General features: G+C 51.3%; 1 protein-coding gene across 6 annotated transcripts in view; it reads left to right on the top strand.

The window, feature by feature from the left end:
- SNX29 (sorting nexin 29) overlaps positions 1-18,465 on the top strand; it is a 557,678-nt gene that overhangs the window by 488,443 nt on the left and 50,770 nt on the right. For all 6 annotated transcript variants that reach the window (XR_009497586.1, XR_009497587.1, XM_059896907.1 and 3 more), the window contains one exon: positions 9,676-9,815. Coding sequence is in view for 4 of the 6 variants with exons in the window: in XM_059896907.1 (XP_059752890.1) it covers positions 9,676-9,815 (140 nt within the window). In the remaining 2 variants the exon portion in view is untranslated. The remainder of the gene's footprint in view (positions 1-9,675; positions 9,816-18,465) is intronic.

Below are 18,465 nucleotides of genomic sequence, written 5' to 3' on the forward strand. Positions count from 1 at the left end.
GCCTTCATTGCCGGTGGGGGTCAGGATCTATCTTCTGTTCTGACATTTAGCGTAATTCACTGACATCACGCAAGTGCTGTTTTACAGTCTCCAAGCTCTGTCACACGTTGTATTCCCTCCTTGAGCTGCCCAGCCCTGAGGGTCTGATCTGTTTCCCCCGTTTTAGAGTAAGGTATCGTGAGCAGTGGGGCTTGTCCATAGCCTCACTCGAGGCTTTTTGAACAAGAAGAGGAGGGTCTCTTGGGTCAACGGGAAGCACAAGCTTGGATTTGGTGTGGCACTAAGCCCCTGGCCTTTTTCGTGAAGGAAGTGTGGAGAGGACTTTGGGGTCCGTGGTGTCCCCTTGAGTCTGCCCTTTCTCTTCCTGTCACAGGCAGCGTCTCACCCAGAGGCCATCAGAGCCTTGGGCCTGCCAACAGGGTCGTACAGCTTCCTGTGTGTCGTATGGGAAGTCCTGTTTCAGATGGGGGAGGTAGAGGCAGTTAGGTCTTCAGTAGCCCCTTGCCCTTCCCATGGGAGCATTAGCATATGCCATTGATGGAGCCAGAGGACCTGGCTCCACATCCTGGCCCCCGAATTTTCCAGATCCACGGGCTTGGGCAAGGCTCTTCCTTTCTCTGCACCTCTGATTCCTCATCTATGACATGGGGGTGATGGTAGAACCTACCTTGGAAAGTCGTTTTGTGGATGAAACCAGATTGATAGGTGTAAAGGACTTAGTAGGCACTCAAAAGTCAGCCGCTGCTGCTGCTGTTATTATTGTTGTTCTTGCTGTCGTTCTTTATGCATCTATTGTGAGGATGTTTCTAGCTTCTTGGGAGTTTCTGTTACCCGCTAGAAAGGGGGGGTTCATGGTTTTCTTTGCCTTCCGCACACACAATGTTCTACACAAAATAGGTGGTGGCGATTTAACAATTTAGTGCAAAAACAGGAGTAGGGTTTGGATCACAAAGTCCACAGTTTGAATTCTGGCCCTTCCCCTTTTTGTATGGCCTTGCAGAGGGTGAGGAGCCTCTTCGACTGTCTGTCACCGCCTCCCCCCGCCCCCCACCCCGTCCCTGTGCAGCAGGGATGAGCCTGCCTGGGGTGCTCAGTGATTTACGGGGTTATACGCGCTCCCAGCTGTAAATGTCCCTCCTGACTGTAAAGAGGTCACTGCCTTTAAGAAATGTTGATCTTCGTCTCTTTTAAGTAAATATTATTGAAAATGTTACCAGGTGAATAGGAGCAAGGGCTCTGATGTTGAACCACCTCAGCTCAAACCCCAGCCCCATCACGTTCTCCTTGTTGGCTTTGGGCTTTGATGGCATGTAACATATCTGAGCGTCAGTTTTCCCAGCTGCGAAATGGGGGTAATAATTCCAGCCTCACTGGAGGCCACAGGAGTAAATAGCTAAACTCATGGAAAGCACATAGAGGGATCCATGTTACATGGCAGGCATCAAATCGTCAACTCCTTTCTATTCCTCCCCTGAGTCTTGACCTCCGGGCCTCCTGAACCCCCAGTGTGTGCACCTGGTCTCTCTCCCAGACCCTTTGCACTGACTTCATGACTTACCATCGGCCTCCTTCCAAAGCCTGGCTGCTTCAGTCCGTACACTGCCCTCCACCCACTGAGAGGATTTCACCCCACACCCTGAGCCCGGGCTCCCCTCACTCCCCTCAGTCACTCCGTCTGGTTGCCTTTCCTCCCATCACCGTCTGCTGAAATCCCACCCACCCCTCCAGACCCAGGCCGGAGGTGCCTGCTGATTCCCACCAGCCCAGCTCAGAGGGAGCACCCTCCCGCCCCCCCGGCCCCAGGAGCTCTCCTCCTGTTCTGCCACAGTTTTGTCACTGGCCTCCCGGCCTGTTGTCCACCACTGGCCCATGAGCTGACACCAGGACTTGTCATCTCATCTTGGGGCCCCCAGCACAGGGCCTGGCCTGTCACTGTTGGAAGAAGGAAGGGGTTCTTGATCGCGACCTCCGTGAGGGCGTCTGTCCTGCTCACCTTCTCTCGCACCTGCTCACCATCACAGGCCCTGGCGTGAGGTGGGCGTCCGGGGCAGGCGTGGATGGGCAGGTGGACCCTCCTCTACTCTGGTGTCTGGTAGATGCTGGAACATATAAATGAGTGAGATGCCATTCATGCCTTTAGGGCAAGAACTGGGTGTTTTTTCATCCCAACTAACTGGGCCTGGCAGGAGAGGTGTCAGATAAATGTTTGCTTGGATGGATAACTGTGTAATATCTCCGGGACTCAGTAAATGTTCCAAGCGGGAGACGCTGAGCTCCCCGGGGCTAGGCCTGTTTCCTGTCTTCCTCTGTCCATCCCAGCCCGTTACCAAGCTACTTGCTTGGTAAATGGTGGCCCAGCTGAGTCGCCAGGGCTAAAGTAATTCAATTAACGTGACTTTGCTTCCCTGTCCCTGCAGGAGGGGCAATGACTCTGGCCTCTAAATTAGTGGGTATCTGTTGAGGTTTAGGGCCTGAATTTCTCACCAAGGGTGCCTTAGAGACACATGGGCCTTCCTTTCCCCTCCCCTGCCATCCCCTCCCCAAAACCGCTCCAAAGAAAGCCCTCCTCCTTCCCCTCTCATTCACACCCGGTGCCACCCAGCTGATGATTACTTGGAAGAAAACTTGTTAAACGAAACTTGTTGAAAGCAACCAGGCTGCCCCCCATCTGTTTGACCCGGATGAGAACATCAGGACCTCCATCCTGACCCCTTGGAGCCCACCTGCCATGTAAACATTAGGAGAGTTTCCTTTTGTAAGTTCACGATTTTATTATTTCTGAGTTCAGCAAGCGAAGATATTTGGTGTAGTTTTGCTAAAATCACCCAATCAGACGCTTATCAGAGGGGCTCAGTGATGTTTGGGAAGCTGCTACGAGGGTCCTTCACGCCCGGCCATTCATTGCTGTCAGAGGTCTCCGTCCAGAGCATTTAGAGTGGCAACAACAGTCATTGTCTCTTTTCAGGTTCCCATTAACAAGTGCATGACGGTCACCCTAGAAACCACCCTCAGGTGTCAGGGTTGGGAACCCAGGCATCACCCTTGTAACAAAGCCGAGTTCGTGGGTTGCAGCATTTGCCCCAGGATGACAGGATTGGGCCTGCGGTTCAGATGAGCTGCATCCACACCTCACAGCCGACCCACACTTGAAAGAGGAAGGGCAGGTTTCAGCATTCCAGGGACAGAATAGAGTGACCGGGACAAAAGAGGGCTTTTTAAAACTGAAGCATCTTCTTTTCATTCTCACGGAAGGAAGAGCTGATTGCCACTCTCTTGCTTGAAACACCCGTGGCCCTGAGGGCAGAGTCCAGATTCTCTGAAGTGACTTCCCAGCTCTGCCCCTGCCCTCCCCCAGCTCCCCCTCTCTCAGTGTCCCCTCTGATCCCCACTCCCATGGTTCCTTCTGGCTGTGGTCTTTGGAATCTCCGGGCGGTTCTCTCCCTCCGTCTTAGAGCAGAGCACAGGCTTCCTGGGGCCGAGTCCTGTCTGCACCCCTCAGTCGTTAGTGTCTGGGCACTGGCCCTTACCCCCTCTGAGTCTCATCTGCTCTCTCTGACATGGGAGTACTACAAAGTACCTATCTCAGTGGGCCTCTGAGAATTCAATAAAATATAAGTGTGACCAGCCCAGTGCCCGGCAGAGAAAATGTTCGGTAAAAGTTACTATTAACACTTTCTCCTGCTGCTGCTGCTGCTATTATGATAACTATTACATCACACGACCCCTGGGGAGGGCCCACGTGCCCCTGTGTGCTCCCCACACACCCCCGCAGCAGACCTTGTGCGCACCTTTATCCTGTGTTCCTGGCTTTATCGCGCTGTTTTGTAATGATCTGTCTGTCTTTTCCATCGACTGTAAGCTCTGTGAAGGCAGGATCCGAGTTGCGTTTATTCCTTCACTCACAGCACCTGGCTCACAGGGGCCCCCCCAGGAGTATCTGTCGCATGAATAAGTGCATTGAATAAACGAATGCAGGATTCCAGCCCATCAGCACGTCCCACCTGGGTCGTTGACTCTAAACTAGAACTCAAAGTCATTCGCTAATGCTGGGCTCCTTGGGAAGCTAGTCATTGTTCTGGAATTCTCTAGCCATTGAGGTGCCCTTAGATCAGCTGATTCTGCAGCCGCCTCTCTCGACAGGGCCCTGAGCTGCCTGCTGCTCCTGATGGACAGGACCTTCCGTTTATTTTATAAAACACCATGATATCCTTAGAGGAAAATAGAAAGGAACTCTGGAAGTGCAGAATCGTGGGGAAGGTCCCCTTCGAGAGGCGGAATGTGGTCTGGAAAGCACTGTTGTCAGGTACGGCCCAGGAAAGAAAATGTCACAAAGCACAGGGGGCAGGGGGTCTGAGCATCGGTTCCAGGAACTGCAGCTCGTCATCTTGTTCACAACATCGTTTTTAAAATAGCTCTTCTTCATTTGACGGCATCTTTATCTTCTTGAAGCTCAAAATAAAATTAACCTTTTCTGGAGGGAAAAAAAAAAAACACTCCCATGAAAATAGTCCTGAATGTTCTTTTTTAAAGCTAGGACAAACTCCCAGTTCTTTTGTTAGTCCTCAACCATAATTGACAATAGTATTATGATAGGAGTGCCGCACAAGGCAACAGCAGGGCCACGGGCAGCGAGGACTCGTTAAGCGGCCACCAGAGGCGTCTGGCAGATTCCACGAGCTGGGCTTCGGTCCAGCCCATCGCTTCTAATGCTGCGTTTTGGCTGCCGCCTAGGAGCGCAACCAAAAAACTCACAAACGTTCCTTGGCCCTTTAAGTGCTGGCCCCTCCCTAGCGGGGCAGGCCCTGTGTGGATGCTCCTGTCCTCCCAGGGGTCCTGGGGGGCAGACGGGGTCCCTGCAGGACCAGCTCGCTGTCTTTGCTCACTCATTACCCCGTGTCTGCCCTTTACTCCCCGCCCACGGGGAGTTGGGAGCCAGGGAGCGAGCTCGCAGCTGCTTCTGTCCCTCTTCCTCCCCGGTCAGGGGGCTTTGTCGTCTCTGCTCTGGGCTTGTTCTCCCCGGCGGCCTGCCTTGCTGCCCCTCAGTCCACCTCCCACATTTCTAAGTTCCTACAACAAACGTTGATGGGGCTGCTGTGATCTCCAGGACGCGGGGCGTGTTGTCGGGGGTGGGGGGGGTGCCGTGAAGGGAAGCCGTTGGCGGGGCACGCTGGGGCCACGTGGAGAAGGTTCCTGCGAGCCTCGCTAAGGGTTTAGATGTGCGTGTTGGGAGGGGGCAGAGCTCACGGGACGCCACTGAAGAATTCCAAGCAGGGGAGTGGCGTGACAGATCTCTCTGCCTCAGGCTGCTATGGCTCATTCCCCACCGACAGTCTTTCTAAATGCCCCTCCTGGGTCCCACCCCCATCAGCTTCTTTCTTGGTCCACAAGGCTGTGCGTGATCCTGCTGCTGCTACGGCTTCAGCTCTGGGGAACCACTAAGCCTAGCCCCGCGGGCCTGCCTTCTGCTGCCCCCGTAGGCTGCACTCCTTCTGCCTTCGGCCTTTGCATTTGCTGTTCCCTCCGCCTGGCATGCCCTTCCCCCACTGAGGGCACCCACCTAGACCCCTGACAGGTGTCTGTCCTCCAAGAGGTGCTGGAGCAGCCCCTCCAGGAGTCGCCTCCTCTGAGTGAAACGCTCTCTCTGTTCCTCGTGCAAACCTCTGGCGCGCTTCCCTGATCACATATGGATGGCGACATCCCAGCACTTGCCCCTGCCTGGCTACCCACTGTCTGTCTGTCTGCCTGCCTGTCCCCACCCCGTACACATAGAAACTCTCTGAGGAAGGCTTCCTGGCTGAACATCCAGAATCATCAGCTTCTGTCGCAGAGCCTGGCAGGCGATGTTGGCTACCGGGCGCGTAGCCTCGGTTACCATGAATGACGTAGGCACCATCCTTATCCCCATTTTACAGGTGAGAAACCCCAGCTCTGCGTGGTTTAGCTGCCAGACAGTAGAGCTGGCCAATGGCAGTGCAGGCCGTTCTTCTGCCTGAGGGAACGTCCCCTGGAACGTGGTCACCTGGAACGTGATCGTCTCACAGGGTAGCTCTTGGATGGTTCTGTAGGGCCTCAGGCAATCCAAGTGGTACAAATTCGGGGTCCCACAGAGGCCAGGCCGGGGACGGGACTGAGGGGAGGAGGCTGGGTGGGATGGTAGCCCTGTGCTTCCAGTAATGAGGGCCATTTCTCAAGGGAGGCCAGAAACCTGGATCTGAGGCAGATACACCCTGGTTTTAATGTTTTTAGGCCATTCAAGCTGTTAGCAGCTTGTGGTGAAAAAGGCACCACCATCTTCACCTTTTGGTCAGAACCCAACTGATCCCCGAGGGGGAATCTGATCTGAACAAGACTGCATTCAACCTGCTGGAGAATTGCCAGCTTCATTCTGGGATGGAGTCCTCCCCTTTTTAAAAAAAAATCCCAGAAGCAGTAGGCACATTTGAAAATTCAAATGTTCAAATACCGACTAGGTATGAGGTAACACCAACAAATTATCATTCATTTTGTTAGAGGTGATCATGGTATTGTGGTTCAATCGGAAAATGTTCTTAGTATTTTAGAAATACACCTTGAAGTGTTTAGGGGTAAAATGTCATGATGAGTATAATTTACTTTAAAACACCTTTGCAAAAAGGTAAAAATGACGTAATGTGGAAAAGGGTTAAGACTTTATTAGATAAAGGGTCATGGGGGTTCATTATACCATTCGCTCTGCTTTTTGCCCTAATTTGAAACTTTCATAGTAAAAAATGAAATGACAGTAATGGGAAAGAATATAGGCTTCCTTGAGTTGTTCTGAGATCTTCCCGGCCCCATTGCGTCCTGCCAAGTTGTGTGCGGCCACTCGAGGTGTCCATACCTCCAGGATCAGATTGAGCCCCAAAGGCAGGACATCTAGGCAGAGGCTGGCCGTCAGCACCCCCCCTCCCCCACCCCACCACCCCCATCCCCGCAGTGACTCGCTTCCTTCTGCTACAGCTGGCGGGCAGGTGCAAGTTCTGTGAACTGCATCTTGGCTGGGAGACACCTGCAGTTTAGAGGACCTGTAGATTTTTCTTACGTAAATTGGAGAGTGTCTTCTGGATTGAGGGCAGCTCTCACTGCTCACCCATTGATGACCTGGGACCCTGCAGGTCTTGAGCCCTAGGGCAAGTTTCTTACCCTCCCTGAGCCTCCGCTGTGCTGTAAAGATGTGGTGCTAGGAAAGTGCTGAGCGCAGAACGTGAATAAAGACTCCACAAATACCATCGCTTGTTCTGAACAGCTCAGGTAGAAATTGCTTGGCTGTCAAACTCAGATTACTGCCATGTTGGGTTTTCTCAGGAGCTGGCCGGGGTTTCCAGGGACTGCCTAGCTTGAGGAATCAGTAGGATTTGTGATTCCTCCAGGGTGATGATAACCTTTCTGCCAAGTCCCTGTCGGCCCTGGGACCTGGGCGAGAAGAGGCCCAAGTGAAATTGGGCAGATTGGACTCCTGGGTAGGATCCTCTGACCTTGACTTTGGGGGATCCTCAGCTTCCTAGGGCCCCGCAGCCCAGCCCAGCCCCACTAGCAGCACAGGGAGCCACCCCCAGCCTTCCCTTGGTGCTTACAGTGTTTTGAGCATCTTCCCCCCGAAAAAGGAGAAATCTCCACGAGTTCTTCCAGGGGTGATTAGCCCCTTTCTTGCCTTCCTGCAGCAAAGCCTCTCAAGCCATCCTTGAGGAGGGTATCTTGTGCAGATTGAAAACCAGGCCTGATTAGCTCCTCTGGGCACTAACCTGGCATATCGACCACCTTCCCAAGGAGGAGCGTCTACTTGCTTAACGATGGGTTGAAACTTGGAGACCGTGGAGCGGACTCTGGTATCAGATGGGAGAGCGGAGCCGGACTGGCTGAGCTCCAGCTGAAGACCCACGGCTCTCCTAGCCTGGTGCCTTCACCCCCCGCACTCAGCGCCCCTCCAACCAAGCTGCAGGAGATTTCAGCCCCAGACTGGGACTGCGCTGGCGGTCAAGTTGGAGCGGCCAGCAACAGTGTTTGAGCGCCATCCCCCTCTGGAGAAACGTCCGGCTGAGGCAGTGCATCAGGGGGTGGTTCCGGGTGAGAGGACCTTGATGTGACCTTGAAGTGGCCCCCGGGGATCAGCAGGTGCTCTGTGTTCCTTCCTCCCCCCGGTACTCGGAGGAGGATCGCCAGATGAAACACAGGGCACCCAGTGAAATCGGAATTTCAGATAAACAATGAATAATTTCTTAGTATAAGTGTATCCCAAATATTACATGGAAAGGTTTTATTGTATAGGCCGTACTTGAACCCTGAAAAATTATTGAGTCATGAATTTTTGAATATGGAGTTATGAATACTGAAAAATTCATTGTTTATCTGACATTCAGATTTCACGGGGCATCCTGGCGTTTTATTCGCTAAATCTGACAACACTTAAGAGGGAATCTCCCTGCTGTGCTCCGGCCCTTGGCAGGGCCTTGCGGGGACGGGCATGTCCTTGGGTGTCTCTGAGCACATGGGCTCATTCTGCACCCCGTTCCCGAGCCCCAGGCTGGCGGGAGGTGGGGGGGGGGGGAATGATTGTACTGCTCCGTCTCTGGGGCCTCGTGGGCTAGCAGCCCGGCCCCGCTCTGGGCCACAGTTTCCTCATTTGTCATGTGAGGCTTCTCGTGTCCCTGTGAGGCTGAGTGACCCTGTTCCTCCTGCCGCCCTCGCTCTGCTCTCCCCTATTCACCCCACTCCGCCTTCAGTCTGGAAGGAGCATTACTTCCTCAGAGAAAGCCTTTGCTGCCCCACACCGGCCCTGGTTTCCTGGTTCTAAGCCAGGCCCCCAGTGCAGCTGCGCATGGGCAGGACAGGCTCCAGGCTCTGTGGGTCCCAGGGCAGCAGGCAGATGTGAGGTCCCTCGTGCCAAAATTACTGTGTTTCAACATGAGGACAGCAGATCACCACACAGGTCGAGTTCTGACCCTGAGGGACTGCCCAGAGCACACGCCTAGGAGCTGGCCCTGCCTACGAGGGCCAGGCAGACACAGGGGTGGGTGGCGGTGTGAGTCAGGAGGGTCCTGAGCGCGGATCTGGGGCCCTGCGCCTGCCTCGGGGAGCACCGAGCAGCCCCGGCCCCAAGTAGCCCTGGGGGTGGGGCCGCACTGCTACCTCTCCTGGTTTTTCAGAGAAAATGGAATTTGTTTGTTAATGAAATCTTTCTTAAATAGTGGCAACTGATTCATATTTCAGAAAATTCTCATGAAGGCAAAATTAAGCATCCTCTCTGGAGGGTGGCATTGAGTGTGATGAATAGTTATATGCTGACCTGTGTGGTCACTGGATTTATTGGTGTCTCCCCCACTGGCCCCGTGACCTCCACCAGGGCCACAGCAGTGACCCTGTGTGTTTATGGTCTGTCCCAGGTCCCAGCACCATACTCGACACGTTGCAGGTGCTGAGATTTCATTCATTCGTGGGAACACACTGTAGGAAGTTTCATGGACCTGCCTTCCCCCACTTAACAATAATACTATCACGAGCATCTCCCGTTATTAAACGTGATCACATGTGTAAAGCCTGAGGCACCACTTGCACTCGCTGTGGGTGGTGATGATTGATGGTTACGTGTTCTCCGGGTCGTCCGTCTCCGGGCGGGTGAGGAAAGCATAGCTGAGCACACCTGTCTGTCCGTCTTCCCAGGACGCCAAGTTTGTGGAGGAACGCAGGAAGCAGCTCCAGAACTACCTGCGCAGCGTCATGAACAAAGTCATCCAGGTGGTCCCCGAGTTTGCTGCCAGCCCCCAGAAAGAGACCCTGGTCCAGCTGATGCCCTTCTTTATGTGAGTACCGGTCACGTTCACGTGCTCCGCCCCACACGTCCTTCCTTCTCTCTCCTGCGGTTGCATGTGTCTGCGTCCTGGACACCCCAGGACCCGGCTGTGCCCCAGAGCCTGCGAGGTGCTGATGGTGGAGACTTGGGTCAAGGCATCTGGGAGTTTAAAGGGCTCACGAGAGAATGAGCCCGCAAGTGAGCGTTGTTGATTTGAGGCTTGCGAAAAACGCAGGGCTCTGTGGCTTTATACTTTGGTACATTTTGATCAAAGGAAAGCTTGCAGCTCACAGGTGTTCCAGAGCTAAAGTGGTCTCTGTCAGGCTTTCTTCAGCATGTGGGCAGTGAACCCAAGGAAACGTCTCGCAGATTCCCACTGGTGCTGACTTAGATTACTTTCATATTAATATGACCTAAGTATGGACCAACTTAAAACTAGGTATAAATTCCTTGTTCTTATATGTCTTATAAAAGTAAAAAAAAAGAAAATTAAGGAAGTTTACATGTTAAGCACTTACAAAATCATTGCAATTCAGAATCAGCAGTTAACAGAGCGAATGCTACTTTTTCTGAAACCAAATCTTTGCTCATGACGGTGTGCCGCAGCTTCTCCTGAGCTCGCCACATGCCGTGTACCGCGCCGGTGGTCCGCGTGCTGACCACACCTCCCCCGCCATGACTGTCCTTGGGTCACGTCGCTGGGAAACATGTGTTCGGGCCTCACCTTGGGGGCAGGTGGGCCTCACTGGTGTCACTACGTTGTCACTGATCAGTCCCCTCTGTTCTCATAAGTCTCTCATCACACCGCGACATTTACACCCTTGGATTCAGGGAACCCAAATGATGAAGCATCCTTGGTTTTTATAAAGTCTTCAGATGCCAGAGAATATAATTACACTCGACCCTTGAACAATACAGGGGTTAGAGGTGCCAACCCCCCATGTAGTCGAAAATCTGTTTATAACTTTTGACTCCCTCAAAACGTAAATACTTATAGCCTACTGCTGACCTTACCAATGACATAAACAGTCACTTAACATATCTTTTGTATGTTATTTGTATCTCTACATTGTATTTTATGCATTCATGATATACTTAGCTTTTGCTTAATTTTTTCAATATTTCTAGGCTATGCAGTTTATCTGCAAGTGTTTTTCAAATTGTTGCAAATCTCCAAAAATTTTTCCAACATATTTATTGAAAAATATCTGTGTGTAAGTGGACCTGTGTAACTCAAACCCATGTTGTCCACGGGTCAACTCTATATTATTTCTAAAACGTTATCATCACAGTGGAAACGATAGATATAAGAATCCGTATAGCTAACCTGTGGGCCTCTGAAAGTGGGTTGGGACTTGTCACTTGAAAAACACTGATTTGCTGGGATGAAGCAAGAGTTTCCTTTCCCCAGAGCTCTTTAGAATGGCGTGCTGAGGGTTTGGGGATCTGTTTTGTCCTAACGGTGATGCTATGACTCAAGCCGGGGCTTATTTCTGCGTCTGTCTGTGGGGGGAAGGGTGTGCCTTTGGCATCACACTTTCCAGAATTTCCAAGTTGAACTTCCAACCAGACAGACATCGGCAGGGCTGCCCCTCTTACCTGCTTAGGGCTTTGAAATTGCAGCCAAGACACTTGCTTATGTCTTTCTAATTGTTTCAGGACCTTTATGAAAAGATATAATTGTACTGTGCTATCTGTGATAAAAGGATGCCTTTCTCCCCCCCCAAATAGAATATACCATATGGAAAACTGTATTTTTTTTTTACTCACTTATTTGTGATGCTAGGGCCTTGATCTTGCTGTTTTGAAAATGCCACTATAGTTCATGAGAGGAGATCCCCTTCATCTTTTAAAGGCAGCCCCCTGGCCTGTGATGAGTGTTGGAAATCAACCTCTCCCTGAGTCAGGTGTGTTTTGGCCAAATTTCCTGATGAAAATTGAATCCGAGAGGTAGTCCTGAGACCCCAGTGCTAAGAAAGGCTTCCCACCTCACGTGTGAGAAGAAGAGGCTGCCTCGTACGGGAGAGCTGGTGCCCCTACTGCCAGGTCAGGGGGTCCAGGCAGCTCTGGTGGAGAGTGTACCAAACGTGAGCCTGCCGAATTGTGACAACTGCACTTTAACTCAAGTGTCTCGGCGTGTTGTGCAGTCCCAGCCACTCTGGTTGCCATTGATGAGAGCTGAGAGAGAAAGCTTTGTGCCTAATTAGCAGAGAGAATGTGAGGTTCAATTTCATGGGCTTTAAAAAGCACAAAACATTTTGGTAGGAGATTGTGGCAAGGGACACAATATTGACACGAGACTCCGGACTCAACATTGGTCTCGACCCCAGTTGAAATTAAACAGCTTGCCCTTCGGCTTTCCTTGCAGTTCCACGGTTAGCTGCCCTCTCCTCCTTTGTCTGTTTTGAGTGAGATGGGATTCCAGGTGGGAGCTTGCAGATTGTTTCATTTGGGGGTGATGGAAGGTGAGCTGCAGCCCGGTTTGTCCATGCTGGTGAGCCTCCAAATGATAACTTCCTGTCTGTGCAGCCCCAGCAAACAGCAGGTCTGGTGTCTCAGCTCAGAATCTCACCCTGAGAGATTCCTACTTAAAAACACATCTCTCTCAACTAAGGAAATAAACTCCCCAAAGCGTGATTATTATGATCTTGACAAATTTCCTCAGGTCTTTCAAATGCTGATTCAGGGCCCTAAGCATCCCTTTCAGCGACTGAACATGAGTGGACTTGTTGACTAAGGATGGCCTTGCCCTGCTTCCTCCCCTGGCTTATTGAGCATTTACTATAAGCTCTGGCTGTAGGTTTCACCTCATCCAGTCTTCCTGAGAGCCTGTTAATTAGGTGGACACCTTATCTTCATTTTATTACATGGAGGCTTACAAATTTGCCAATGAAAGGGTAATTTCATAAGGTTCCACCTAATACTGACAAGGAAAATGAGGCCAGAGAGGTTACTTTGTGACCCCATGGTTACCTACCAGCACATGGGGGGCCTGGGCTGTTTGGTGCCAGAGCCCATGGCTTGAGGACATGGGTGACAAACCCGCAGCCTGTGGATGGAGCCTGACCCTCCAACCTGTTTTATTTGACTATTCCGGTGGGGTTTTGTTATTTGTTGTTTTTTTTTCTTTTCTTAATATCTATTTTATATATAGTAGTGTGTATCTGTTAATCACGGACTCCTAACTTATCCCCCACTTCACCTCTCCCATTTGGTAACCATAAGTTTGTTTTCTATGTCTGTGAGTCTGTTTCTGTTTTGTAAATAAGTTCATTTGTATCATTTTTTTAGATTCTGCATGCGAGTGATATCATATGATATTTGTCTTTCGCTGTCTTGACTTATTTCACTTCGTAGGGTAATGTCTAGGTCCATGTTATTACTTTTTCTTAATTAAAGTGTTGCCAACATCAAAAAATTAGAAGGTATCAGATTTTTAAAAAAATCATATATCAGGCTTCTCTCGAAAACTCAGAATTGGTCACACCCTGTTATGGACTAAATGTTTGTGCCCCCCAAATTCCTATGTTGAAATCCTAATCCCCACTGTGGTGGCATTTGGAGGTGGGGCCTTTGGGAGGTGATTAGGGTTAGATGAGGTTATAAGGGTGGGTCCCCATGATGGGATTAGTATCCTTCGAAGAAGAGGAAGAGACACCAGAGTTCTCTCCTCTGCCACATGAGGTCACAGTGAAAAAGCAGCTATCTGCAAGCCAAGAGGAGAGCCTTCACCCAGAACTGAATCTGCTGGCACCTTGATCATGGACTTCCCAGCCTCCAGAACTGTGAGAAATAACTGTCTGCTGCTGAAGCCATCCGGTCCGTGGTATTTTGTTATGGCAGCCAGGGCAGACACATACCCACCCGCATTCCCCCTGGACCACGCTTGGCTACAGTCAGACAGTTCTGCCCTCTCCCCACTGAGCCCGCCACTCCACTGCCTCCTGGACACTGAGCCGAGCCTTCCCTGCCACCTGCTGTTAGTGTTTGGCTGTTTTTCTCCCATAGTCACTCGCATGACCTGCCTGGCCCCAGGAGACACTTGAGTTTGCGGTGCTGGCTCTTACCTGCTGCTCAGCAATGTAGGCTTTGACTGTGAGGTACCCATGATGCATTGCTCACACTCCCTTAAAACCTTCAGGCTCATGCAGCCTGGAATCCAGTATTCCATGGCACCTGCTTTTACACACACTTTTCCATTTCGTCTTTCCTTTTTAGTGTGTCAGTATTTCACTGTGTTCTGCAAGGGGCAGCATGACTTCCAAGGATTCTGCCATCTGCACAAATCTGAGAGTTGAAGAATCAGCAGGTTCAATTTTTGTTTCCAGATCTCTCTGCCGCCCATTGCCTTCCTTGCTAATGCCAGCAGCAGTCTGAATTAGAAAGTAGGACAGTAGGAAGTGGGCCATTTCTTTTCCATTTTGAACCCTGTGTATGTCTGGCCCACGTGGGGACCAGAACCTGCCCCCAAGCTAGTGAGCAGACAACACCCCCTAATGCCCTCTTCCTTTGGGGGCCCCGTGTTGTTTGCATCCTCCTGGCATGTTGGAGGGAAAGGCGAACCCCAAGATGTGACACATGGCAGATGTGAGCAGTTACTTAGGGAAATGTCAGGTGCTCCTTTGAAGGTACATTATCGAAGGGAGACCAGGATTCCAAGGATTCATTCTGCGGAACTGGACTGCAGATCAGTGAAGACTTAAGTGATTTGTGGTGCTGTCATTTAGCACATTATTAAAACGTTTTTCTGCAGAGTCATTCATCCTTGGGAAATGCATCGTGTTCTGCCGTTCCGTGAGGGGAGAGGAAAAGTTCCGGGGGTGGAAGCCAGAGTAATGTAGGTCACAGCACAAATTCTCCACCGGATGCTCAGCAGAAAACACGGTCGATGTTTTCCCCACTCCCCACCCCCATCTGCTGCCATATTTACTCTCAAAGCTGTTAAATATATTTTTGCTGAAATAGGAGCTGCCATGTTCTCCCAGCGAGTGGGGCTTTGGCATGGGGTTGAGACGCTTCAGCCTGGGTAACGCCAGGATCACGTGGACCCGAGCGGACATGCTGCTTTGCCAGGGGCGCTCACAGGAGTCACATGGTTCCTTCCTAGGACCCTAGACTCACGTTGCTTTTGTGGCTGATCCACACCTTCAGGTTCCAAAGTGGTCTGCCACGTCCAGCGGCCAGAAAGGGGTGCAGATCCTGTTCAGAAAGTCTCAGTTGTGTGGCCAGACTGGCAGACTGGTTAGGTGTGGGCTGTGTTTTAAAATAAAATACCAACGTGAGTGGCTGTCGATGGGAGGGGTGTGCCCCAGCTGGCGCCTCTCCCGCTGCTCCCTCTCGCGTTGCCCCTGGACCTGCTTCGCTGACGCACCTCAGCTTCCTGGCCCTCGAGGGCAAATGAGTCTGAGGCCCCTGGTGTCCAAATGGAATGCGTGGGGATTTGGGAGTCAGTGCTCTTCCCCACTACCTCTGCCACGAAGGAGGAGGGTGATCTCGGGCAAGGGTCCAGCCTTTCTGAGCCTTAGTTTCCTTATGTGTAAAATGGGAAGATAAGTATTTGACATCACTGTTCTGCTGGGATGTTAGGTGAGGATTCTGTGTGAGAGCGGGACACAGCAACTTCTCCGTGTCAGTGGCTGTTGATAGCGAGACTCGTGAGAAAGACCAGGAGAGAAGCCCCACAAAAACCCTACAGACATTTCTCCATCTGTCTCTTCATCCATCCATCCATCCATCCATCCATCCATCCATCCATCCATCCATACATCCATACATCTGTGTCTACAGGTGAAAAACTGGAGTGCCAGGAAATTTAAGTGGGTTGCCTAAGGTCCTTGTGAGAGTAAGTGGCAGGCCAGGGCAAGAGTCCACTGTGCTTCCCTGAGATACAGGGCACATAGTAGGTGCTCATGAAATGCTGACTTATAACATGAATTATTCTGAAAGTCAGTCTTTCCCTTCCTCCTTCCCCTGTGGGGATCTCTCATCTAGATGGAGTGACTCAGGGCCTGCCCCAGGGAAACTGGGTGCGACAGCTAGGCTCTGGCTTTTCTGGGAGCCCAAGAGCTCAGCCGGGCCTAGATGGCAGCGCTCCCCTCTAGGGGCCAGGCCTCCCCTGCAGGAGGACGCCCACTCCTCAGAAGCTCGTTACCCGGAGGCCCCTCCCCAGGGAGACCTGCCACCTTGTCGCCTGGAGAGATGATATGTAAAATGGCACTTCATCACCTCCATCTGCTGGCCTGGCTATTTCAGGGGCCGTGTTAAGGGATGCAGAGAAAGTGCAGTCCCCAGGGTACTGGCCCTCCACGTCCTCAGGGCTCCCACCCACAGAGATCAGAATGAATCGCTCTTTCTGAAAATGACCAGGGTGACAGCTACTCTTCTCTGATACTGAGGTGGCCTCCCTACCCCCTATGCATCCCACAGGTCACAGTAATTATGTTCTACTCCTGCCATTTCTTTTCTGTGTGGTGGTGAAGTGGGGAGAGATCAGCTCTACAAAGAGAAGGGAGAAGAGGACGATGGTGCAGCTTTTACAAGTCCCAGAAAAAGTGGGGGAGCCTGGAACATCTCCAGGGCAGAAACGCTGCTGAGCGGATAGACGGAAAGCCTCTGTCAAAGGGGCTTGTGTTCAGCAAACACCTCTTTCATCCAGTCAGTGTTTATCGAGCGCCTACTAAGGACTCAACAAGCACTGGGGATGTAACAGAGAACAAAACAGAAAAAAGAGGATAAACCACCTTTATGGAGTTGGGGAAATGGAAAATGGACAAATAAACATATAATACACTGCTAAACAAGAAGGTCTCTGAAGAAAAGTAATGCATAGTTAGAGGCTAGAGAGTCACAGTCACATGGGCAGTGTTTCCACCAAATGGTCAGGAAAGACCTCTCTGAGGGAAGAACTTGTGAATTTCTGGGGGAAGGGTGTTCAGATAGAGGGAACAGTAAGTGCAAAGGCCCTGAGGCAGGAGCAAGCTTGGTGTGTCAGATAAGGCCAGTTTGGCCAGAACAGAGAGAACAGGGGAATGAGGCTGGAAACGTCACCAGGGCCGTATCACATAGGGCCTCGGAGGCTATAACAGTGACTTTGGGATTTACTCCAAACTGAAGGGTTTGGAGCAGAAATGTGGCATAACCTGGTTTGTGTTTTTAAAACCTCACTCTGGATGTGGGGTAGAGAATGGAATCAGGGGGCGCCGGGTGGGGAGGCTTTTGTAGGGTCCAGCAGGAGGAGGGTGGTGGCTTGGCCAGGGTGATTGGACCCTGGACATATTTGAGGACTGACTGTCGGGAGTGAGAGAAGAGAATTATGACACACCTGGGGTCCTGACACACCAGGATAGAGATGCACCAAGATATAGATATAGAGATGCACCAAGTTATTCCATACAGACAGCCCTGTATTCAAGTCAACAAATGTCTCCTGAGCCCCTACTCCATGTAGGCCCCTGGGGTAGCGGGGAGGTTGGTGGGGGTATTATTACACATATGACTAAGACAGCGCCCCAGCCCTCGGGGTCAGCAGGTGTGTGGGTCATGTTATCATTCCATGGCAGCATTTCTTTCCCTCATTCCTGTTTTCATTCACTCGGAATTTGCAGAGTGCCTAGACAGGTGTCATACTGCCCTGTTTGTAGCCCAGCTCTGCTATGGACTAGCTGTGTGGCCTCAAGCAACTAACTTAAGCCCTGCCATGCCTCAGAGTCTTCCTCTGTACAGTGGAGATGTTGCCAGCACCCCTTCGTGGGGCTGCCGAGAGGGTTCCACGAGCGCGTGTATGTCAAGCTCGTAGAGCAGCGCCTCGCGTGTAGTAAGCTCTGTATGTGCGTAGCTATTTTCTACCAGCAGACAGGGAGCACGGGAAAAGGAGAGTATGGGGAGCAGACGTTTTGGAGGAAGTGATAAAATCATGGTATTAAAAAAAAAAACCTGAAACGCAACAGAAAGATATAAGAAGGAGAAGTAAACATCACACCCCACTCTGCTGTGCTTCGTGCCCCCCACCCCTGTGATCGCTGTCAAGTTTCTTATGTAACTTTGCAGAAATCGTCAATACTTATGTAAGCCAAAGCCAGGCTCTACCCAGCCCTCTGTAGTTTGCCTTTTTAATTTAATAAAGCTGGCTCATTCCGTTTGAAAGCTACAGAGTACTCACTGCAATGGCTGTTTCATAATTTATTTCACCGTCGCTCCATCTGAACACTTAGGAGGTTTCCAGATTTTTCTCCCTCAAACAGTATTGCCAGGGATGTTTCAAATAGATGTACTAGATGTACAGTTTGGCAGGTAGGTCTGTAGAGTTTATTTTTAGAAGCGGGGCAGGTGCATGTTTAAATTTTGACAGATATCACTAGCCCCTACCCTCTCATACCAATTTGATACTCACCATTTTGTTAGGCATGAAGGGGGAGATGTTCTGTCCAGATATGCAGAACAGCTGCAAAGCTCGGGGGGCGCTCTGTCCTCCACTAGTGGAGAGCAAGCGCTGCCCTTGTGGCCAGGACGCCCTGGAAAGCAGGGCTGGGAGCTGGGGGTGGAAGGTCTTGGAAACCAGTACCATCTTGGTCTCCGGGAAGGGAGCCCTCGCAGGTCTCTGAGCTCAGGTCCATGCTTTAGGAGGATCCCACTGGCAGCTGGGAGCGGGGGAGTGAGAGTGG

The sequence above is a fragment of the Balaenoptera ricei genome, chromosome 15 (genome assembly GCF_028023285.1).
Source record: "Balaenoptera ricei isolate mBalRic1 chromosome 15, mBalRic1.hap2, whole genome shotgun sequence".
Classification (NCBI taxonomy): domain Eukaryota; kingdom Metazoa; phylum Chordata; class Mammalia; order Artiodactyla; family Balaenopteridae; genus Balaenoptera; species Balaenoptera ricei.